This window comes from Rhamphochromis sp. 'chilingali' (assembly GCF_963969265.1).
Source record: "Rhamphochromis sp. 'chilingali' genome assembly, chromosome: 12".
NCBI classification, from domain to species: Eukaryota; Metazoa; Chordata; class Actinopteri; order Cichliformes; family Cichlidae; genus Rhamphochromis; species Rhamphochromis sp. 'chilingali'.
The window spans coordinates 29,442,901-29,466,652 of NC_137939.1; the positions used below are offsets into that span (position 1 = coordinate 29,442,901).

Sequence of the window (23,752 nt, forward strand, 5' to 3'; positions counted from 1 at the left end):
AAAAAAAAAAAAAAAAAGGAAGCACGAAAGGCAGGGAGGTTTTGTTTAGTGTACAGTATACTACTCTGTTTGTGTCGGGGGACACGTCCTCCACGTCTGCAATGTTGCCGTTTCTGTGGCTGTGATCAGTTCCACTAGAGGGATTTGTTTCTGTGTCACAGCAAAGTTCAACCCTTTTGTTTTTCTCTGCTTGGATGAGTTGTCTGTTAGACATATTTTTCACCCACTTGTCCCCTTCGGTGTGGCATCCTTCTCTCTTCTGGCCGCATTGTAAGTCTCTGTTGGATCCGCTCCTCTTTCGCAAGTGGTGCTAGTTTTACTCATTGTGCAAATTTACTGTTTATAAGGCTGTGGAAACCTGCAGTCAGCTGAGACAGAAGAAGACACTTGGATGATTGACGAAACCTCCGGATGAACAGCATCAACTTTTTGGAATTTTCTTGCCTGGATGACTGAGCATTCATTAAGTCAATATCATGATGTTATAACAGTATGTTAAAGACTCAAAAAAAAAAAGCATACATACCAAGTTGCTTGAGAAGAGAGTACTGCACCTAATCTACAGGGTAGGCGAGTTTGCCATGTAGGGAGGAAAAGATTGATAACTCCCTGGTACGTTGTGGTTTCTAGTAAACCAGGTAAAACAACAATAAACTACAACAAACAAGCAGGTTAAACTATTGGTATGACCTTTTAAGATGAACAAAAGCTGTCAGAACGCATTTTCTTAGTTATTATTTTGAAGAGCCTGTTAGGTGAAACTGTTTGTAATTGCTGTGTTTTTTTATTTGTTTAAACCAGGGGTCAGCAACCTTTAAGACCCAAAGAGCCATTTGGCCCCAGTTTCCACGGAAAAGAAAACACTGGGAGCCGCAAATACTTTTTCACATCTAAAATGAAGATAACACTGCATACATTGTTTTTTTTACCTTTATGCTTTGTATGAACAGCTATAAAGTGTTGCTTATGAAATTCACGAAGTGCTACAAAGAAAATAAAATTTAATTCATGTAATGAACACATTTTGAACTCTTAAAAAAATTACAAAAAAGAATGACATCCAGCTGAAGGTCTCTTTTAAATGAATTAAAAGGCTGAACTTAAATTATCCATGTAGCAAACAAAAACTGAGCTGTCATTCTTATATCACCTTTGGGCTTGCTCTGAATTTTAAAAATAATTGGAAAAAAGCAACCTATCCCCACAAGCTTGTGGGGATAGGTTGATTGGATAATCCAAATTGTCACTAGGTGTGAATGTGTGAATGAATGTGAGTGCGAATGGTTGTCTGTCCCTGTGTGTTGGCCCTGTGACAGACTGGTGACCTGTCCAGGGCAGGGCTCGCAATATCGCTAGCCCGACGTCCCGGAGCTAGCGATTTTTCCAGTCGGGCTACCAAAATCTATCTCTTCCCTGCCCGTCGGGCTATTGTAGGAAGGAAAAATATATGTCAATGCTTTTGCATTCTTTCAGAAATGTAGCTGGGTAATTATGTCATTGGCATCGGTGAGCCACTGTCAATATGTGACATATTGAAATCGCGTTTGAATTTGCGCTTGTTTTTTTGCTTTCACTTTGCAATCGTGCGAACTGTGTATAGAGAGCGACAGCACTGATCTGTGAGTGATGATAATTTGTGCACCAATTCCTCTGACATCGTCTTATTAATCGTTAGCTTACTATGCAAACATGACAAGTGAAATCTCCCGCAGCAAGCTTAAACATGTGAGAGGTTGATCGCGCAGAGAATCGCTGAGCTTATGTGAGTGCGTGTGTAAAAGCAGCAGGATATATATTTTAGTTCTGCTGAGCCAAATAAGACAGGTCAGGGTGAAGAAGTGACAGCCAAAGAAAAGCTTACCACAAGCAGCTTTATGGTTTCATGGACAAAAGAATTTCTGTGGCTGCAATATGACGAGCTATATAACCAGGGGTGCACATAAGTGGTCCGCAGGTGCGCATTCGCTGTCAAAAAAAAAAAAAAAACAAAAAAAAACGCGCACAAGATATGAACTTGCAACGCGTGTTTGCATACATAAGATTTTCTGGAGGAGGACAGACATTTGTTTAAAACTCTTAAAGATGTCGAAGAAGCTCCTTTAAGCAATTACTTTGGTGTTCCTCCACCTCCAAAGAAATGTCAGAAGGAGTCCGAACCACAAAAGAAGCACGTATTCTCGGAAAAGTGGTTGCAGGAGGTGAGCTGGCTTCAAACAAATGATGAACGCACAGAGATGTGGTGTGGAATGTGCCGTGAAAATCCCACTCTAGCGGACAAAAACAGTGCTTTTTATATGGACGCAAACGCGCGTTGCAACTCCTTATCTGGTGGCGTCTTTTATTTTGACAGCGAATGCGCACATGCGGACCACTTATGTGCACCCGTGTAAATAACATAATGTTCTGCCGGGTGTGTTGTTGGTTTTCTCTCGATTTCTGAGTCGACAAGCGCCTTTGTTACTGGGACCAGTCATTTTAAGAAAGGCCCCCATTAGAACCCATGAGAAATGCAAGAAATGCATTATTGCTCAGTCTGCAATATCTTTCCCAGAACAAACACCAATTGCAAATAACATACTAAAAATAAACCTGAAAAATCTGTTTAGAACAGCGTACTATGTTGCAAAGAGTGAACTACCACTGGCAAAATTTAGCAGTCTTTGCAAACTTCAAAAAGCAAATGGCCTAGATCTTGGTTCCACTTGTCTCTTACCCGTGACTTCAGTGGAAATTTCAAATTCAGGATCTGGCACAGACTGATTCATGTCCTACACAGTTCTTACAAGTTCATAGAAATTTCTGTTCAATTAGAACCAAGTATTTGAGTTGATGATTGTAATTTTTATACAATGTTGTAATTTGTTTTTCAACAATTTTTTGATTAATGTTTTGTTTCCTTTACAATATTATACTTTAATGTATAATATTGTAAAGGAAACAAAACATCAATCAAAAAATTGCTCTCTTTTTTATTCGGGCTACTTACATTTATTTTGGGCTACCAAAAACTGAAGAGTCCCTGCCCGAAGGGCTACCAGGAATTTTGAAATTTTGAGAACCCTGCAGGGTGTACCCCGCCTCTCGCTGGGATAGGCTCCAGCGCCCCCCGCGACCCTGAAAAGGATAAGCGGAAGCGAATGGATGGATAGATGGATGGAAAAAAGCACTATGCTGCTAAAAAATGGTTAATGTGTATGGCGGGGCGTGGCCTGCAATGCCTCTGCAGAAGAGGTGGACGCACCTGAGTATCATCCGCAATGACGCCTTGCCACCTTAAAGTCTGTGCTCTCTCTGCTGTTGTGTTATGTGTCGGGCTCTGTGCTGGAAAGCTAAAGCCAGCTGCATGTGTACAGCAACCGTGTGTGAAAAGTGGTCAATAAAGAGATGCTAAAAAGCATGTTCATGCAAACATTGTTGGGTCTGCCGTGGTATGTTTACAATGGGGCTTTTGCTCCTGAACCTCTGCGCACAGCGTCTGCAAATCGGGGCTGTATGAAGTCACTTTCATCTTTACGCAAGACTGTAAGCTGTCATCTGTGAGGCGCGAGCGGTTTTTGTTTTTAACGTAGTGGGGAATAGCTGCTCAAATACGTATGTGGATCCGAAGTCCGAATTTAGGCATACTGGCAGGCCTCGTCAGAAGTAAATGCAAATAAATCTGCCCAGGCATCATTAAATGTTCTATTTTCTTCAGATATTTTTCTTTTCTTACATTTCTCCATACTTGGCCTACCTGGGGTTGAAAGTCCCGAGTCACACTCGCGGAAGCCGGGAGTGTGACTCTTATTTTGAGCAACGAAAAATAATAAAATATCATTTTATATTTTTTCAAGATCACCATGGTAAATGGCCTGTATTTGTATAGCGCTTTACTTAGTCCCTAAGGACCCCAAAGCGCTTTACACTACATTCAGTCATCCACCCACACATTGGTGATGGCAAGCTACATTGTAGCCGCAGCTGCCCTGGGGCGCACTGACAGAGGCGAGACACTGCCGGACACTGGCGCCACCAGGCCCTCTGACCACTACCAGTAGGCAACGGGTGAAGTGTCTTGCCCAAGAACACAACAACCGAGACTGTCCAGGTCGGGGCTCGAACTGGCAACCTTCCGATTACAAGACGAACTGCAAACTCTATACACAGTATAAAGACTAAAGAGCCGCAGGTTGCCGACCCCTGGTCTAAACAATTCTTTACGAGCAGCTTTTTGTCATTTCTTTAGACTTTCCTGTTTTGGGTTTTTCACCTGTAAGACACGTGTGGGTCCATCTGGCAGCACCTGGACCGACAGAACCCCAGAACCCGGCCTCATCTTCTGGTTGATGAACTGCTGCTCAAGACTAGGCTCCAGAAGTCCAGAATCTGGTCCCAGAACCACCTCTGCTCCATCATACAGACCCGCAACCCCACCTTTCACCTGGAGAGTACCAGTCACCGAATAGTGTAAAACTGAAGAAAGTCATGAAAGGAAAAACACAAGCACAATAATAAGCTAAGCTGGTGGTGCACCTACCTGTACTACCAGTCGAGGCAGGCCACAGGTCAGCATGCCTGAGCTGAAGTACCATGTCTGGGTGGTGCTGCGTCGTGAGTCTGGCCTCCTCAGCATTAGTGGCTCAAAACTGGGAGAGGTAAAGAAATACCTCTTACACCCAGAGTTCATCTCAGCTTACGGTCTGGGGTCATTAAATTACTGAAAATTACTCCTGAGAGAGAATTCTTAAACTGCAGAGAACAAACCTGTTGTCACTAACAGCTGCAAGTCCAGCGATGTCCAGTACAAGAGAGGAGTCCAGTGGGCGTGGCTGAGCTGGTTTGCTCTGTGGTGGAGATGAACCTTCATGACAAAGCATGCCAGTCCCAGTCATCCTCCACAGCTGGGAACGCTTTCCTGGTTCCTGCACAATATTCCATGTAAACAGAATGATTAGAATTTTCTATAATTTTCCTTTTTCCTCTCTCCTCTCTCTCTCTCTCTCTCTCACACACACACACACACACACACACACACACACACACACACACACACACACACACACACACACACACACACACACACACACACACACACACACACACACACACACACACACACACGAAAAGATAATGGCAACAGGTTTTCTGATCAGCCTGACACGTGCATAAAACTTGAGTTGATGGCAAGTTTTGCTGCTGGGTTGCTGCTTATTCACAGTAGTGGAGAGCTAGCCTGCACACAGATGAATGCGTTAACACAATTCCAGGTAGTATTTAAAGTGTGATATTAGCAATGTGACCATTTTTAAAAGAGGGCACCTATGACTGGAGATTCAAGCCATTGCACGGTTGTATAAGGACCGGTCAATCTAAGTCGCTACACTCACCAATAGACAAGTGCTAGTGACTGAAAGAATTAGATCTTGGATGTTAGATGAGCTTTCTCCAAAGGGTGGCTGGCCCTCGTTAAAGCCAGGGGGAGAAGCTTAGCAATTCGGGAGGGGTTCCAAGTAGAGCTGCTACATCTATTGATAGATTTAAATTTATCACAAGCAATGTGATGGAGGAGACTTGTACGTTTTTCTTGAGAGGCCATTAGTCTTATGTTGTGGGAATGTGGATCTACGTCATATTGTAGCTCTTGTCTTTTTCTATTGCATTCATTTTGAGACATTTTGAGTTTATATGGCTGCTAACCTGGCCAGGTCTCCCTTGAAAAAGAGATTTTATCTCAGTGAGACTTTAAGGTTAAATAAAGGTAATAACTAATAAATAAATCAATTACTATCTTAAATGACTTGTAAATCAGTGCATTCTGTTTTACATTTTACAATGTATAACCTAACAAATATACTACCTTCTTCCTCAGGATGACCCTCTGAGTCTTAGTGTCCACATCTAGAACCAGTTCAGCACAGCTCACCAAACACTTCTTCCCAACAAGTCGTCTCTCGACAATCCTGCAGATACAAAATTAACCTTTGAACTTTAAAAAAAAGGAAAACAAAGAAAATGATGTCCTTTTTAATTCCTTCAGCCATACTGTGAGAAAGTGTGCGTGGCTGCGATGTAGATGAAGTTCTCATAGTAGAGTTTGTTGTATTCTCGGAAGAAGTTCATGTCAGCTGTGACCTCAGAAGATCCAGCTCCCTTCACAGTGAGTATGAGGCATGGGGGCAATGTAGGCTCATCACATGCGTAGTCTAGCACTGCGCCTGGCTTCACCTCAGTGTGCAGCTGCATGTCAACTACACCATGCTGCCAGAATCGAATAGGCACCTGCAACAATTAAAACAAAGGAGTTTATTCTAACAATTTACCTCATGCTCCATTTGTCTTTCATTTTTACTGAAGACGTGTAACAGATAATAAAGCCAACCCAGACACTTTTGCATGTGAAGGACACAAAAAGATAAGAAATAACAAATAACCAGACCATAACTGCTATGGATCTCAAAAAAAGATTCTGAATTCCTCTCAGAACAACACCCCCCAAGTTGCAAATTAATAATAAGACCCTTTGTCTCTGGTATACTATCCATTACAGGAGGTAGAGCAGGTCGTTTAACACAAAGCACATCAAAGTATCCTTGGGCAAGTTACTGAACCCTTGGTTTACCTAATGTGTGAGAGTGTGCATGAACGTTAGACAAAAGCACTTGTTGTCCAGTGTTTTGAGTACAGGCGTTGTTTATCTGACTAACACAGTAGCACCTGACAGTTAGGACCAACCTCAGAGGTGTTGTCAATGCGGAAAGGAGGAGGCAGCTGGTCAGTGTCAGTAAAGGAGATCTGGTAGGTGGCTCCCTTGAGGGTGATCTCTGTCCGTAGGAAGAAACAATTCCCCAGTGTGTCCCTTTTTAAAATAAGATACAAATAAAATCAAATAAATACATAAAATATTGTGAAATGTGTTTCTGTTTGTCTGTCTGTAACACCTGCTCCCCAGTATCCTTCTCTGTCTCAATCACCCTCTCATGTCCTCCTTCACTACATTTGTGAATCATCTCTGAGGTTTCCTCCTGCCTGGCAGCTCCATCTTCAAACTCTTTGTCTTATGTATCCACCATCTCTCAGTTGCCCATGTGCAAACCATCTCTCTAACTTGCACTCAGCTCTACACACCACCCTTGTTCTTGAAAATTGATACCAGCGCATTTCTTTCAATTTCCAAGATTGTGTTAAACAATCTGAGTAAAACATCCACTGTCCTTTTTTCCGAGACATCTTCCTACCTGTGCAGGTATTTACACGAACCACTTTTCTACTCTTCATAGCCAAACTCACTTTTTCATTAAAAATCCTCTTCATTATTCACTAACTATTCCCCATCCCTCCTCCCGTAGATGTCTTTCTGAAAGTGCTGTAACTAAGTTTAAGAATATAATCCACCCACTGTTATCATCTTCAATGCCCTGTACCAACACAGAGCAGAGCAGCTACCTGAACACTACTCCAACAGAGGTGGATAGTAATTTTGCATCCTCACTACGTATGACTCTGGATACTGTAACTCCTCTGGAATATAGAGCCTCAAATCAGAAGTACCTGACTCCGTGGTATAATTCTCAAACACGTAGCCTAAAGCAGATGACTCATAAGCTTGAGAGGAAATGGTGTGTCACAAATTTAGAAAATCATCATTTAGCCTGGAGAAATAGTGTGTTGCTTTATAAAAATAAATAAATAAACAAAATTAAATTTTAAAAAGCGTCCCCCTGTTAAGCTACAACATCTTTCTATTCTTCACTGATTGAAGAAAATAAGAACAACCCCAGGTTTCTCTTCAGCACTGTAGCCAGACTGACAAAAAGTCAGAGCTCTGTTGAGCCAACCATCCCTTTAACGTTAACTAGTAATGACTTCATGAACTTCTTCACAAATAAAATGTTAACCATTAGAGAAAAAATTACTCATAATCATCTCACAGATGTAATATTATCTACAGCTACTTTTAGTACCATTGATATTAATATAGACTCTTTTCTCCAATTGATCTTTCTGAGTTAGCATCAGTAATTACTTCCTCCAAACCATCAATGTGTCTTTTAGACCCCACAAAACTACTACTTCCTACAAAACTGCTAAAAGATGTCCTGCCATTAATTAACCATGGGTTCCTCAGTTTCAGCCAATGTGGCAACTTGTACATGGAAGAATGGAAAAACAGGGCTTTGTTATCCTACCCTGGTCATTGTCATTGTCTCAGGTATGTGGATGACACCTGGGTGAAAATCAGATCTCAAGATTTAAGAGATTTTATCCATAAAATATTCTCTCAGATTATTAGAGAAACAAAATTCATGAGAATTTTTTTTACAGCCAGTAACAAGATTGCTTTCAATGCAACATTCGATACCCCTCATCAAGTGACAGATGGAGCTGTTTATCATGAATTTGTCTGCCATGACCTGACCTAATCAAGTCATAGCAGACACAGATGAGAGAGGGACATGGAAATCAAATAATCCAGACTACACATATGCATAGCAATTCCACAGTAGTATATCATTCCAGCTTTTGAATTTTTTGTTTAGAGGCCACGCTACACATAAATAGAAATGGCACATTCTTTAAATAACTGCATGTGAATTTCATCAAGCTGGCTGCTGAGTGGGGAAACGTGCTCCTAGAGGGACTTTGGCATCACGGAAAGACAACATGGACATTTGCTAAAAGATTAATGTGTCTTCATACAGTAGGTAGCTCACCTCATATTTACATGAAAAGACTTGGGTTTGTTAACCTCAAAACCTCCTGACCATGTGCAATTGGGGATGTCCATGAAGCGCACACATAGCAGTTGGTCATAATCATTTCGTGGCCAGTGAAAGACAACGCTGGAGCCTGGCAGGGTGGAGATGTAACCATCCGGGTTGGCCGTACCCTAGGACACACATGAATATTTGTTGTTATGGGAATACTGGTTCCCTGGAATCACTTTATTACTTTATTTATCTTTAATTATTTACTTAGTTACCAACCAGCAAAGCAAAAAGAAGCACTGTTTTAGTCTTTGGGCCTGAAAAGTAAAAGTCCAGAGTGACAAGGATGTCAAGGCTGAACCTGGTTGGTTTGTTTGTTTGGTTTGTTTATGTAGGGACAGGATATGGACAGTTTTTTTTCCTGTTTGCATATCGTATCTTTGCAGGTCAGAGTAAAGAAGTAGACAGGGAATGATAGAGAGGAGTATGAAACAAAGATCACTCTAAGCTGCCACTACTCTAAAACACCTGTGCAAAATAAATAAAAAATAAAATAAGTATTATCCAGAGTTTCTTTCACCTTTCCTCTTGCAAATTCTCTCTGAGCAAAGGCCAGTTTGTGTGTAGATCGGTTGTCCAGCAGGTAGCGTGGGGCAAAGGTTACGATGTGTGTGTCTCTATAGCGTCCTTTTCCTTTGCGCACACTGATACCTGTGTTAGTGAGACAGGGAACAGTTAATGAACTGACATTATATTTTGGGGTAGTGAGAAGAGAGTGCTGTAACAGGCGACATTTAGGAACAGGAGAAAGATCCTTGTTGCACAGAACTATAGAATCAGGGCAAAAGGCCACTATTTACAAGGCACAAAATAACTCAAAACTGATCAAAAAAATGAGGGAGAATACTAAGAAAATAATTAGAGAAAAAATATTAACTCATCTAAAATGTAACCATGAATTTGTTGCATCAGTACTGACAGCAAATCATCCAGAGAGGTCACGAACACACTATGATAAAATCTGCCGGACATCATTCAATCATTCAGCTCACACCGATTGTGAATAGACCAACTTGCCTATGTTGTAAATGAGGCCAGGCCTGTTTCCATGTTGGATCACTTTGACTGCTCTGACTCCACTTCCTCCATCCAGGGAGAAGCCTTGACACCAGCCAGGAATTCCATCTGGATGGATCCCTTTACCAATCCGCATTGTACACCTGGGATCATTATAGATGGGGAAATAAATAGAAAGTAAGGATGAAGGAATCAAATTCTATACCTGCTGGGTAGAACTTGAGGCTTACTGTGGAATCCCTGTTGTTTATGGCACACACTTACATGGCAGGCTGTTCCTTGTCGGTGTAGCAGAAGAGTAACGGGCTGAGGCTACGGGCCAGCTCGTGCTCCTCAAACTGGCCTGCTGCATCAGTCTTGGTATTGTCCTGACGGAAAATTAATGGCAGACCTGAGGGATAAAACCGGCTTTAGAGAACAGAAGCTTCCGGGAAAATGTTTGCTTTTAATAATCAGAGTAACTATTGCGTTCAGAAAACATTACCAGTCTTGTTGATAAGCCAGTAGGGGGCAGAAATCAAGATTTTTAATGCTCCTTGTGCTCGTAAAATGATGCGAATGGTGAGACAAAGAAGACGTTTGTTGGTGTCATACAGCCGCATGCGCACTACATAGTTCTGAGTTCCCGGAGGAATCAGCAGCTCTTTACACACAGGGAAGTTCTCCAGCAGGACTCCTAAAGAACGATGCACATCATCAACATGGAGACTGAGAATACAAGTTTATGACATAAACACCAGCTGATGTTTGGCTAATGCTCACCCAGCTCCATGTTCTGTGAGGTGTCAGCAGCATGGAGCACAGCCTCTTTTCCCGGCTTCAATGAGCCTTTAATGGACATTCCTTTAATGTAGTAGCTGATGTCACAGGGCAGCAAATTGGCCAGCACCATGGTAGGCAGAAGGTAGATCGTGTGCCCTGGCTGTCGATAGATTTGCTTTGTACTGCCAGAAACGTATTTGTTGGCAGGCTGCTGGTCTGGGTAGTTCTCCTTTTTTATGACCACGCAAAACCTGCAAGACAGGAAGAAACATTAAGAATGGTATTGAGCGCAGGCGAGACAAGAAGAAAGAGCAAAAACATCTGACCAGATCTACCTGAAGTTGAGCTTGAGGCTGTCATCAAAGTCTGCTGACTGACACTCCCTCTTACTGCTGCTGATCTCTCCAGGCCGCTCCACCGTGGTCCAGTGGATAGGAACCTTACAGAAGAACAAGCCCAGGCCTTTAGGCCGAGACTGCAGCCGCCAGGAGGTCAAGTGGAGGGGGACTGCCAAGGCCTGGCCAGGCAGGATTGGAGGCAACACTACTGGTTCTGTCAAAACACACACGCACACACAAATAGAAGGATTTGACAGAAGACAAGAAAATAACATAGAATAACCCAAACTACATACAATAAAACATAATTAAAAATAGGATAAATCAGTGGTTGATTGGATAGTTGATAAAATAAATGACCCTACAGTAGATGGGAAATTGAGCAGCGTCTTACTGTCAGGCGCGGAGGGGCTATCCAGTCTGACCTCCATAGGAACATCCAGTTGGTTCTTGACCATGAGGGCAGAGCGGACTGTGACCACCTTCCTGGCACTGCCCTCCATTGTGATGGAGAAGACCACTCTCACAGGAGGCAGGGCAGAGAACTGAGGAGCCATTAAGTATGAGGTGTATTATTAGCAACAGTCACGTCAAAGTCGTCCATCTCTTCACACTCAGAGTCTCTTAACTTCTGAGAACAGCTTAGAACCTTTGTAATTACTTTGACAAATGCAGCGAAGTTTGTCTTCAGCTTCTTTGTCCTTTTAACTCCAATGAACTTCATTTTTTTTTATTTGTAGTATTAGATCATAATCAACAATATACAAGGTACATTATACTAGATCCCCTATTATACTGGGCTGCTATTTGTTGCCAGTCATTTGAAAACTGTGAAAAACCTGACTAGACTAAAGACTGACAGAGCTGTTCACAGTCTGATTTCCTGCTGCGTAACAAGCATTACGCTGTTACTGTAGCTTTAGAGTCTCTTCAAAATGCTTGCCTTCTCTGCTGTTCACTAATCTGGAAACAAGATGTGGCATACTTACGTAAACGTGTGGGTGGATAATGTTGGTCCTGCTGATAGGGCTGCCGACCTGTGGGAAAGTAAAGGAGCAAAAAATATTTAAGATGAGAAAAAAAGGAACAACAAAAAAACATCCAACCCTAGAAGGCAGAAAACCTTAGCATTACTAATATGAATTCTGTTTTTGAGTTGCGCTCACAGTGTTGGAAGAGCTGCTCCTGTCTGGAGCTGCATAACGAAAGAAAATGCCCACTTTGTCCACAGACACCGGCTTCACTTGCTCCCATCCACATACACGAACCAGCAGCTGGTGCAGTTTCAGCTCATGAGTGTGTCTGTATTGAAAAAGGCAGTGATACACAGTAAGGGTGCGTAGCTCTATAGAGATGAACCATCTAAAAATATGAGCTGCATCGTGTTGGAGCTCATTTACCTCAACCAAATTGCTATTCACCCTGTTAATGTACTGATAATTTTCTTTTGATTAAAAAGGCAAATGTGAAATGCTTTACACTAACCAAATATCATTCAGATTCTTCTTGCATATCATCATTTGAGCAAAGTAGACAGCTTCTTAACAACATCTTAATTTCAGACAGCTGCTTATTAATAGCACAGTTAAGCTGCTGTGTTATCACAAATAATCAAACCGGGAGGAATAAAGATTAAGACAGTCAACAGAGTCACTGGATGCAACGTGAAGCCGAGCAGTACCGATGACGGAGTTTCTCATGGGCTTCAAACTCAAAGGGAATCTCCTCCCCAGGCAGCACCTCTCTCCACTGGCTCACATTGTGGCTGTCATCAGATCCTGAACTGTGGACATCAGAAATGGAGTCTGCACTACTGCTGTGGGAGAGTGCTACCCTGTGGGAAACATGTAAAGAGCTTCAGGTACTTGTCTATTCTTTGTGGCTGAGGCAATTCTTTGCTGTGTAAATTCATGCTTCATTAGATACAAATTAAACCCAAACGGAGAAAGTTGTGGTGTTAGCAAACTGATGCACTCAGCATTAACAGAACTGTCAGAGTACAGTCAGTGTTCACTTGTTGGCAGTTCATTTCTATGAAACATGGTGTTTCTGCAGATTGTATGCATTAAGATCGTTATGGTTACACCTACCTGGTGGGTGTTGTAGTCATAGTGGCAAACCACATAGTACATCCAGTATGGTTGCGTAGAGCATAGGGGACAAAGGGCTGCCTCTTCTTAGACAACTTGACATCTGACAGAAACAATTAAAAACAGAGTTTGTGTATATACATATACACAGACAGATAGAAAGATAGATATTCAGATGGGTTACTGGAACAAGAAGGTCTAAGTGGATGACGGATGAGAATAGGGAGCAGAAAGGATAACAATAAAATTAAATATATATAAATAAAACACATAGAACTAATAATGGTTCATCCTAATACCAACTGCAGTATTATTTTGAATCCCTCAGTAATGTTTGTAGCGCTGCTGAGCAGATAGAGCTAGACTTAAATGGGTTTATTTTTTGGTTAAGAACTCTAAATGCAGACATTTAGACACATTTTTTCCATTCCAAGTCATTTCTATTTTTTTGTATGCATGTTGTTTGTATGGTTGAGTACTATAACAGTATTAACAATTAATGATCAACGGCCAAAAGGAGTGATGTGTGCAAGCAAGAGAGTTTTACATCCAGAACAGGTTTTAGCAGTTCATCCACAACCAGAGACTGAAATGCACCAAGTATTGCATTTCACTTGGTATCAAAAAACTTAACAATACTCACTTAGAAGCTGGAAACATCACATTTTTTATTTAAAAGCTTTAGGTAACAGACATGAGGAGAAATGAGAGTGAGAGAGAATGAACAGATGGAGCGGCTCTGCTGTAAGTCGGCTTCTTGGTTATTCTTGTCTGTAGTTTGGCATTTTTAATACTGATATCAGACATAATTTATAGAGTACGATCATTTTGGTGCTAGTCAGAATCTGACTGAGCCTAGTATAATAAGGGAACACACAACAAACTGTGATGCAGTGATAAGAAGATTCAAACCCATCGGCCAGCTTTGCAAAATTTGCATGTTCTGTGTTGTTTGGTTACGACAGCTTTTCCCCACAGTCCAAAGACACTGTGTTGGGTTAACTGGTGACTCTGAATTGCCTGCAGCTGCGAATGTGATTCTGCCTGTCAGTGTTAGCTCTGTAATAGACCGGGGACCTGTCCAAGGTGCACCCTGCCTCTTGCCCTATGACTGGGATAGGCTCAAGTAGTTAAGAAAACGAATGGACAGATCAATGGATGAAGTGAGGCTATCCAACAGAAGTCATTTTGTTCTCACTTCTAAACAACTTGTGGCAATTTTGAGCAAAAACAGTTTGGGTTTAGTAGCTAAAATAGATTCCCAGCACGAAGCAGGTGCCAGTGAAATCATGGCGATGCTGACATCAGGTCAGCTACAATTCAGCTTCACAGGTTTAGTACAAGTACTAACGCGAATTACAAGTACTGAAATAAAGAGACTACTCAGAAGAACAAAAGGTCTGCAGAGCTTAGGAAAAAGCTGGCTTTGTGTACCAGTGGAAACACATGGGGTATGTGGTTCCTAAAAGAGACAGGCATGCAAAACAAGAACCTCACCAGCACTCCAATAGTTAAAAAAAAATCCCTAACTGTGGTACTGATGCTACTGAGGAAGCTGAGTGGGTGGCTTAATCTGAACTGTACCTCTGGAATGAATCTGCTGCTCGAGGCAAGTCAAGCTGGCTGTGCTCCTAGTTCTAAGGTGAGCAAGAGGCGCACCTGATAGTAGAGACAGATAGTTGAAACAGAGACACATGCAGAGGGAACACACAAGAGGGTTAGTGTTATCCTTCAAACAAGAACACCAGCAATGCACTGAAAATCATCTCTCGACCAACACCCAGCTTCTAAACTAGGATAACAGGCGGGCTTCTGTTTTCTTACCCTGGCAACAATCTTACATAGTACTGTCTGAGCTGACAATACAAATAAAAACGGTTCAAAGAACACAATGTAACTGTTCATTCAGCTTTACAAAGTTACAAGACTGGAGATGTCATGCAGCTTGTCGTGCAGTGTTAGCATTGTACTGATAATGACACCTGAGTGCTGATGACACCTGAAACGGCCACTTTACCATTCAGGTGATTTTCAGGCGATTTCAGGTTTTTGGATTTTCTCTTTTACGCATTAAAAAAAAAAAGCTCTAGAGTCCATTAGGTGTTACCGATTTGCTGTAACTTACTTTGCCCAAAGCTGGGTGGATCAACTGAAGAGCCTATCCAGGGCATAGGGGGCGACGTCTGGGGGGGCTGGTCCTCCTCATTACAGTAGTCAGCTATCCAGGAGCTCTTGGTGGTGGTGTATTGTTCTGAAAAGGCCAGACATACACATGAGCCACAGGTCTGCCATGTGGGACAATTTTAACAATGTAACTGGAAACACTGTGTGAAAGTCCCTCCTTACTTACCCAGCAGGACAGACGTGATGTTGATGTCCAGTCTCTGCTTGGCTCGAATCCCCATCTTAAGACGTGGAGGATGGAGACGACCGGCGGCCTGCTGCTGCCACGAAAGGATGCAGGGCCAGGGCTCAATAAAGGGCTCCCAGCCTGGCACGCAGACAGAGATCAACTTAGCAAAACACTGTGCAGTATGCAGTATCATGGTAGTATTAATTTCTTATTATTTTTTAGAGCTAAATACTGCCTGAACTGAAGCTCCTATTTCTGCTTATCTAGCATTATGTCAAAGTTTATAGCAACTCTTGGCTCTCTATATTCTTCTGTTATACCTTTCTACTATAAGGTTGGACTGTCTGTGGAAGTCGCTTCTCTCATCTCGGGAACAATGTTAAAGTCAAGCCCTTGCTCCTCGATAAATGGATGATTGGGTGAATGAATGTTTTTCTCTCATTTACACAATATAATTCACAAATCCTGGTTTTGCATTCAGAGCATTCTGTTGTCAGTAACGTGCCCATTTTAAAGAGCTGCTTAAAACAAGCAGCCAGAAGGAATCTGAGTTTCTCAGATCAGAGAGGAGGATGAGCTTTGATGGTTGTAGCTCTATACCTTTAGAACTCCACCCTAATGGACTCTTGGGTCCTCCACTAGGCCTCAGTCCCCCCCTGTGAGCAAAGTGTGCAGTGACAAGAGAAGAGGCCTGGCCTGCCTACAGGGGCTGCACTTGACATGACTCACTTTGTTGATCGTGGTGCACATGATTCTGTTATACAAACCTGCTGACAACATGAAAATGAAGAGCCGTTGTTTTTCTAATGGCTGTAAAATAAGTAAACACGAGTTTCACACTAGGGCTGCCACGATTAGTCGACTAGTCACGATTACGTCGACTATCAAAATCGTCGACGACTGATTTAATAGTCGACGCGTCGTTTGAAGCTTTGTAAGGTCACAAAAGACGCAGGAATAAGTAGTGGGATTTAAGAGGGTAATAACGGACTGAAACAGAAGATGGCAGCACTGCATGTACAAGGATGCCAGCTGCCGTTAAACCCCGAAGAAGAAGAAGCAGCTCTGTCCCAGAATTCATAGCGCAGCCCAGCTCAGTTTCCAACAATGGTGGCAGCTAGTTAGTTTTAATATTACTCTTATTATACTTTCTGGGTCACAAAATAAACGTTTAACATATTTTCAGGCGAGAATGTAGCTGTATAAACCTCAAGTATCTGTTCAGTTTATCAAGACACCACATATTTTCAAAAGCGCTCCGACGTTTTCGGAGACGTCTGTTACCCACTAGCTTGATAGCTAGCTGGCGGCAAGGCTCTGTCTGAGATTGAGAGATAGATTCTCTCAATCTATCTAGAGAGAGATCGATTGAGGTCACCTTGTTCTGAACTCTGTTGTGAAACATCCTAATACATTTTACAATGCCATTAAAACTCTTGTCAAACTCTGAAAATAACAGTCTACTGAGACACTACTTTTGATTAATCTGCATAAACATAAAAACACAGATGTAGGAAACAAAGAATGTTCACCATATTGTGTAAACATGCAGTAAGTAAATCCTATTACCTGACAGCTCTCTGTTGTAGTAGTCTCCAGACAGAGTGAAGCTAGCGTTGCCTTCATGGATGGAACCAATGCGCTGCAGCACGTAAAGTCCTTTAATGACAAAGACTCTGAGATCAGGCTGAGAAACAGGTGGATGCTGTTCATTGGATTTAGTGAAGGTGCTTACCTGTTTCATCTTATGCTTAAGGTCTAAAATTTCTAATACTAAAGTATTTTCTCCAATAACATAAAAGAAGCGCTTTCAATTTTGTTGTCCAACATTATTTGGAACACAAGCAGCCCATGTTAGTGGGCACGAGAACAGTAACTTCTAAGTGAATCTAATAAATGGCTTTGCTCAGCAGCAGTTGCTGAGGTAAGATTAAAATGTGCCACTTGAGCTTAAACTACTGGATGCTGACTAATCAATTTTAAATGTCTTTGGTAACAACCATTATTTAGAGAGACTTACTGGAAAAGGTTAGTTCTGCCAGCGGAATGTCACAGTCCAGGCAGTCATCGATGAAACAGATGCAGATGCTATCAGCCTTCACCTCCACTCCTGACAAAGGAGCCGAGTGGCTGCTGGTCCCAGAGCTAGCCCTGGCTCGATGATGACCTGCTATATTCTCAGCATTCTCCAGCAGCCATGTTGCAGCTTGATCCAGCTGACCTGATGGACAAATAATTGGATTTTTAGGAAGGTTTGCACAGATTGTTAAGCATTTCATCTACTTCCAGTTTTAATAGTCTCACTCACCTTTACAGTGGATCAGGGCTGTTTTGCAGTCCTCCTTCCTGAAACCAAGGTCTTCTAAGTGGGTTAGCTGACCCTCTGAGGGAAACATATTTTAGAGGAATAACAGCATATAATCAGTAATCAGTGCAACTAAAAATACAATCTAAAAAGTCAGGAATGAGGTAATAATGTAAAAAATTATGTGTATACATGCACACTGATCCAAGGAGCTTGAAAAGAAAAGCGTGTGGATTTCTTTAAGTTTCCTTGAATACGTTTCACCTCTCATCAGAGAAGTTTCTTCAGTTCTAATAGCAACTGGTGGAGAGTTCCAGTCTTAACGCCCACTCACATCCTGGGCCATTTGACCTCAGGAAATCACATGATAGGGTGGGGCTAGGTTTCACAGTGGGTTCACCCAAAACCTTGGCTGATTGTGACCCACACAAGTTTTCTCACCTTGGCTTAGTGTGATTAAGCAGAGGATCAATAGGGGCTCCTTGACCCTCTTGGGGGACACTCCCATAGGGCTTAAAATCTGGGACTCTCCTCCATTTGACCTTAGAACTGATGAAGCTTGTCAGATGAAATGTCTTCAAGAAACTTAAATGCATTATGTTGATCTATGAAGACTTAAAAATCTGTACAGCATACCTATAAGGGACTCAGTCTTCTGCCTGAAGATGTCTTTGGGTGCAGGGCTGGCTCCTTTGGTGGGGGGAGCAGTGGTGTCAGAGACATGAGGCAGTGGGGCACTGGCAGTAGGGAGAGACTTGGTGATGGCCAAGAAGAGCTGTATGTCGTTGTAGGACAGACGGATGTCTAGAGCTGGAAACTGAATCTGCCAGAAAATCAGATCCAAAGCTAACTTGGTAATCCATAATGTTACATTCTGTGAAGAAATACTGGGAAATACTCCATATCTGCTTTCAAAGCTCTTTTTAACGTATGTCTTCTAACTTCAACTATTTTATGACAAAACTAAAACCTCAATCGTAGGACAAGTCTTTACCAGCCATGCTCAGCGTCACTGATATTTTTTTCACAAACTTATGTAGTTACTAGTTGAAGCTATCAAACATTAACAAAAATATAAACAATGAATGGAAATGATATGTGAATTAAATTTTATTGATGTTAGGGAAAATGTTCTAAAACACTTCTTCAGTAAAGACTCAGAGAAGAGAAACACACAGAACTTCTTGCTAGCAAGGGCAGCCTCCACTCTAAGAGACTCCAGTGAGAGAACTGCCCCGGTCTTTATTTATACTCCATTGAGCGTGTGTGTGTGTGTGTGTGTGTGTGTGTGTGTGTGTGTGTGTGTGTGTGTGTGTGTGTGTGTGTGTGTGTGTGTGTGTGTGTGTGTGTGTGTGTGTGTGTGTGTGTGTGTTGATCAAAGGGTCATATAACATGAAAGCACAAAAGGTACATCCTTGGTCATAAAGAGGGTAGTCTCCCCCACCCTAGATGGCACGGTGAGGAAGTCCAGCAGTTAAAGCACTTAGACTAAAACAGACATAGCTACGTTAAAACAATAAAACAAGGTACGACCTCTCCCATGCTCCCAGGATGTGGGGGTGAACCAAGCCTGCTAAAAATCACACATCCTGTCACTACCAAATAACTACAAACAGCATCCTACCATAAGCAAACTTATATCACTAAAAGATTATACTGACTACTAAATACAATTTTCCATTGACAATTGACATAGAGGCAGCAAAGGTTGAGTTGAGATTAAGGAAATTGTCCAAAAATACAGTACAGCTAGCTTCATGTGCATTTCGAGTTACCAGCTTTAATCACCAAGTGTCATCATTATTCCAAAGCCATTGTCATTAAAGTTGAATCTTGCCCATTTCTATGCACTAACAGGCAGCCTGGACAACAAGGCTTTCTTAACTCATTCACTGCCATTGACGTCTATAGCCGTCAATTGCAGTGAATGAGTCAGTGGGTTTAACTCATTCACTGCCAATGGCTGACAGTGAATGAGTTAATAATCTTCGGGGCGTCCTGCCAATGTAATGCAATATCTTATCCTATGTCTCTTTTGAAAATATGTTGAACTTGCAAGTAACTCCCAACCTTAGTTTACTGTACATAGGTTGATTGTAAACCTCTAACCTCCAGCAGCGGTGGGATGTCCTCTACATTGAAGGCGTCCAACAGACCTGAACTGCTTTGGTATGTGGGGCTCCCACACAGCTCCAGCTGGATATTGACCGGGTCGATGATGGAGAGTGCAGTTTCCTGCTCGCTGCCCAGCCGACATGAGAACACCTGGTGTCACAAAATTCGTCAGAATCAAAGGAGTTGAAGTTGATAGCAGTTTTCATATGCTAACCTACTCACTCATCCAAGTTACTTCTGCAGTTTCAGCTGAATGCTGGTTTCCTCATTCTTATAAACAGAACATTTGTACAGGGTGGGCCATTTATATGGATAAACCGTAATAACATGGGAATGGTTGGTGATATTAAAGTCCTATTTGTGGCACATTAGTATATGTGAGGGGGCAAACTCCTCAAGATGAGTGGCGACCATGGTGGCTATTTAGAAGTCGGCCATCTTGGATACAACTTTTGTTTTTTCAATAGGAAGAGGGCCATGTGACACATCAAACTTATTGGTAATGTCACAAGAAAAACAATGGTGTGCTTGGTTTCAACGTAACTTTATTCTTTCATGAGTTATTTACAAGTTTCTCTTTGTTCACAGCCATTGACATGTCCAAGAGGTTAACACATGAGGAGCGGATCGAAATTGTGTTGATATCTGGTGACCGCAGTAACCGGGTCATTGCAGCAGATTTCAATGGAAGACACCGTACGAGACCACCCATCTCCCATGCTACAGTTAGCAAACTGCTTGCTAAGTTTCGTGAAACTGGTTCAGTGTTGGATTTGCCAAAATGTGGACACAAGAAAACTGTCACTAATGAAGAAACATCAGTGGCTGTCCTAGCTTCATTCAGCAAGAGCCCACAGCGTAGCACTCGCCGCATGTCACTGGAGAGTGACATTGGTCGAACATCCCTTCGGCGGATATTAGCTACTCACAAATGGCACCCTTACAAACTCCAGCTACTGCAGCATCTCAACGAGGATGACCCAGATCGGCGCACAGAATTTGCAGAATGGGCAAAACAAAAATTGGAACAGGATTTTGTTCAGTGATGAGGCAAACTTTTATGTGAATGAAGTTAACAAACAAAACCACCGCTATTGGTCTGACACTAACCCACATTGGATGGATCCCTCCAAGACTGTTGGACCAACAAAAGGGATGGTTTGGTGTAGTATATGGGGTACAACGATAGTGGGTCCATTCTTCATCAATGGAAACCTCAAGGCCACTGGATATTTGAAATTGCTACATGATGATGTGTTTCCCTCTTTATACACTGAAGCTGGCACGTTCCCTGAGTTTTTCCAGCAAGATGGTGCACCACCACATTATGGGTGCCAGGTCCGAGCATTCCTAGATGAACAGTTTCCTGGAAAGTGGATTGGTCGTCGTGGGCCAGTTGAATGGCCCCCAAGGTCTCCCAATCTGACCCCCTTAGACTTTTATCTTTGGGGTCATCTGAAGGCAATTGTCTATGGTGTGAAGATACGAGATGTGCAGCACCTGAAACTACGGATACTGGATGCCTGTGCTGGCATTTCTCCTGCGGTGTTACTATCAGTGTGTGAAGAGTGGGAGAAGAGGGTTGCATTGACAATCCAACACAATGGGCAGGACATTGAACACATTTTATAAGTGGTCAGAAACTTGTAAATAACTCATGAAAGAATAAAGTTACGTTGAAACCAAGCACACCATTGTTTTTCTTGTGACATTACCAATAAGTTTGATGTGTCACATGGCCCTCTTCCTATTGGAAAAAAACAAAGGTTGTATCCAAGATGGCCGACTTCTAAATGACCACCATGGTCACCACCCATCTTGAGGAGTTTGCCCCCTCACATATACTAATGTGCCACAAACAGGACTTTAATATCACCAACCATTCCCATGTTATTACGGTTTATCCATTTAAATGGCCCACCCTGTATATTGACTGAAACTAGCACCACTGACTAACAATGTGCTGTGAGGTAGTTTCTTGATCATTAATATGCATCATGACCATTGATCAGCAAATACTGATCAAAGACCATTGATCAATCTCAACTGATTAATGTCCATGAGTACCATTCACAGAGAGCTGGGGAATAGTTGCAATCACAGCATTGTAAGATGGTGACAGATGTACCCTAAAGCCCCCTCCTCAATTCAGAGATTGTCTTTCCCTTTTCATGCAAATAGCCTCTTTGACTGTTACTGATGGGTGGATAAGTGATGAAACACTTAATAATAATAATAATGGATTGGATTTATATAGCGCTTTTCAAGGCACCCAAAGCGCTTTACCATGCCATTGTTCATTCACTCTCACATTCACACACTGGTGGAGGCAAGCTACGGTTGTAGCTACAGCTGCCCTGGGGCAGACTGACAGAAGCGAGGCTGCCATATCGCGCCATCGGCCCCTCTGGCCAACACCAGTAGGCGGTAGGGTAAAGTGTCTTGCCCAAGGACACAACGACCAGGACAGAGAGCCCGGGGATCGAACCGGCGACCTTCCAGTTACAGATACGCTTCCCACCCCCCTGACCCACGGTCGCCCCACTTCTCCCACTGAAGGCGCTACATCCAGATGAACTTTTTGGTAGAGCCATAATACTAATACCACAATTAGATCATTTAATGAGTTTTAATTTTTAAACATCATCTCTTTGAACTGAATAAAAGAACTGTGATAAATGAGCAGCAGTACAACAACTAGCAGTCTCAGCTGTCACCTCTATTCCTGCCAGGCTGCCAGAGAAGGGTCGGTCCAGCAGACGGGGTTTGTAGGTAAGGACAGTGGTGCCCTTTAAAATGATGGCATTGGTATCCAGGCAGGACGAATCCTCCACAACCACAAACTCTGTTCCTGTAAATCAAATGGCAAATATTTAAAATGGCAAACTCAGTAAAATATGCAGGTCAGGTATTTTAGGATAACCCAAAATATTTCTAAGCCCTGGCATAATTTACAAATGCAGGAGATGAAATGCTACACAAATATATTTTTCTTCAGTGAGATTTAAGTTATTATGTGACTTTTTTTTAAACTATAAATGTAAAAAAAAAAAAAAAAGGTTTTAGTTGTCTGACCAGTGACTGCCCGATGTGCAAGTCCTGTTTTTTTAACACTATGCAAAATAATTGTTAACAACATAGCATTCTAAAATGGGAGTGTATACAGCAACTAAGTTGTGCATGAAGATTGTGAGAGAAATACAGCACGTCATGTAAAGGAGATGGGGTATACAGCTGATTTTGTAAGTTTTCCCTCTAACAAAGAAATGATCAGCCTATAATTTTAATGGCAGGTTTATTTGAACAGTGAGAGACAGGACAATAACCAAAAAATCCAGAAAAATGCATTTCAAAAAAGTTAAAAATTAATTTGCATCTTCATGAAGGAAATAAATATTTGATCCCTTTGCAAAACGTGGTTTAGTACTTCGTAGCAAAACCTGTTTTGGTAACTGCAGAAGTCATACGTGTCTTGTCGTTGGACACAAGTTTTGCACATACCTCAGGGGGGATTTTGTCCCACTCCTCTTTGCAGATCCTCTCCAACTCATCGATGTTTCATGGCTAATGTTTGGCAACTCTAACCTTCAGCTCCCTCCACAGCTTTTCTCTGGGATTGGAGACTGACTAGGCCACTCCAAGACCTTAATATGCTTCTTCTTGAGCCAATCCTTTGCTGCCTTGGTCGTGTGTTTTGGATCATTGTTATGCTGGAATAACCGCCCACGGCCCATTATCAGTACCCTGGCTAAAGGAAGGTGATTATCACCCCATCCATCCTCCCTTTGATGTGATGCAGTTGTTCTGTCCCTTTGGCAGAAAAACACCCCAAAGCATGTTTCTACCTCCATGTTTGATGGAGTTCCTTCCGAGTAGTTCTGGCCTGATTCCTCACAGTTCTTATTTTATAAACTCCACGAGGTGAGATCTTGTGTGGAGCTCCAGACCGAGGGAAACTGGCAGTTATTTTATGATTCTTCCATATGCGAATAATCGCACCAACTGTTGTCACCTTCTTACCCAGCTGC

The 23,752-nt window shown here is 42.2% G+C and overlaps 1 protein-coding gene across 5 annotated transcripts in view; it reads right to left on the minus strand.

The window, feature by feature from the left end:
- vps13d (vacuolar protein sorting 13 homolog D) overlaps positions 1-23,752 on the minus strand; it is a 75,128-nt gene that overhangs the window by 18,645 nt on the left and 32,731 nt on the right. For 4 of the 5 annotated variants that reach the window (XM_080898955.1, XM_080898954.1, XM_080898953.1 and 1 more), the window contains exons 32-58: positions 22,442-22,575; positions 19,719-19,874; positions 18,246-18,432; positions 17,613-17,687; positions 17,325-17,525; positions 16,874-16,963; positions 15,302-15,442; positions 15,077-15,202; positions 14,536-14,610; positions 12,952-13,054; positions 12,543-12,695; positions 12,028-12,163; positions 11,851-11,898; positions 11,256-11,406; positions 10,859-11,075; positions 10,524-10,774; positions 10,246-10,437; positions 10,026-10,152; positions 9,762-9,904; positions 9,265-9,395; positions 8,691-8,866; positions 6,712-6,835; positions 6,023-6,258; positions 5,837-5,939; positions 4,744-4,901; positions 4,517-4,625; positions 4,250-4,420 (exon numbers count right to left, since the gene is read on the minus strand). In XM_080898955.1, coding sequence (XP_080755081.1) covers positions 4,250-4,420; positions 4,517-4,625; positions 4,744-4,901; positions 5,837-5,939; positions 6,023-6,258; positions 6,712-6,835; positions 8,691-8,866; positions 9,265-9,395; positions 9,762-9,904; positions 10,026-10,152; positions 10,246-10,437; positions 10,524-10,774; positions 10,859-11,075; positions 11,256-11,406; positions 11,851-11,898; positions 12,028-12,163; positions 12,543-12,695; positions 12,952-13,054; positions 14,536-14,610; positions 15,077-15,202; positions 15,302-15,442; positions 16,874-16,963; positions 17,325-17,525; positions 17,613-17,687; positions 18,246-18,432; positions 19,719-19,874; positions 22,442-22,575 — 3,914 coding nt within the window. The remainder of the gene's footprint in view (positions 1-4,249; positions 4,421-4,516; positions 4,626-4,743; positions 4,902-5,836; positions 5,940-6,022; positions 6,259-6,711; positions 6,836-8,690; positions 8,867-9,264; positions 9,396-9,761; positions 9,905-10,025; positions 10,153-10,245; positions 10,438-10,523; positions 10,775-10,858; positions 11,076-11,255; positions 11,407-11,850; positions 11,899-12,027; positions 12,164-12,542; positions 12,696-12,951; positions 13,055-14,535; positions 14,611-15,076; positions 15,203-15,301; positions 15,443-16,873; positions 16,964-17,324; positions 17,526-17,612; positions 17,688-18,245; positions 18,433-19,718; positions 19,875-22,441; positions 22,576-23,752) is intronic. The other variant, XM_080898957.1, reaches the window with a different exon arrangement.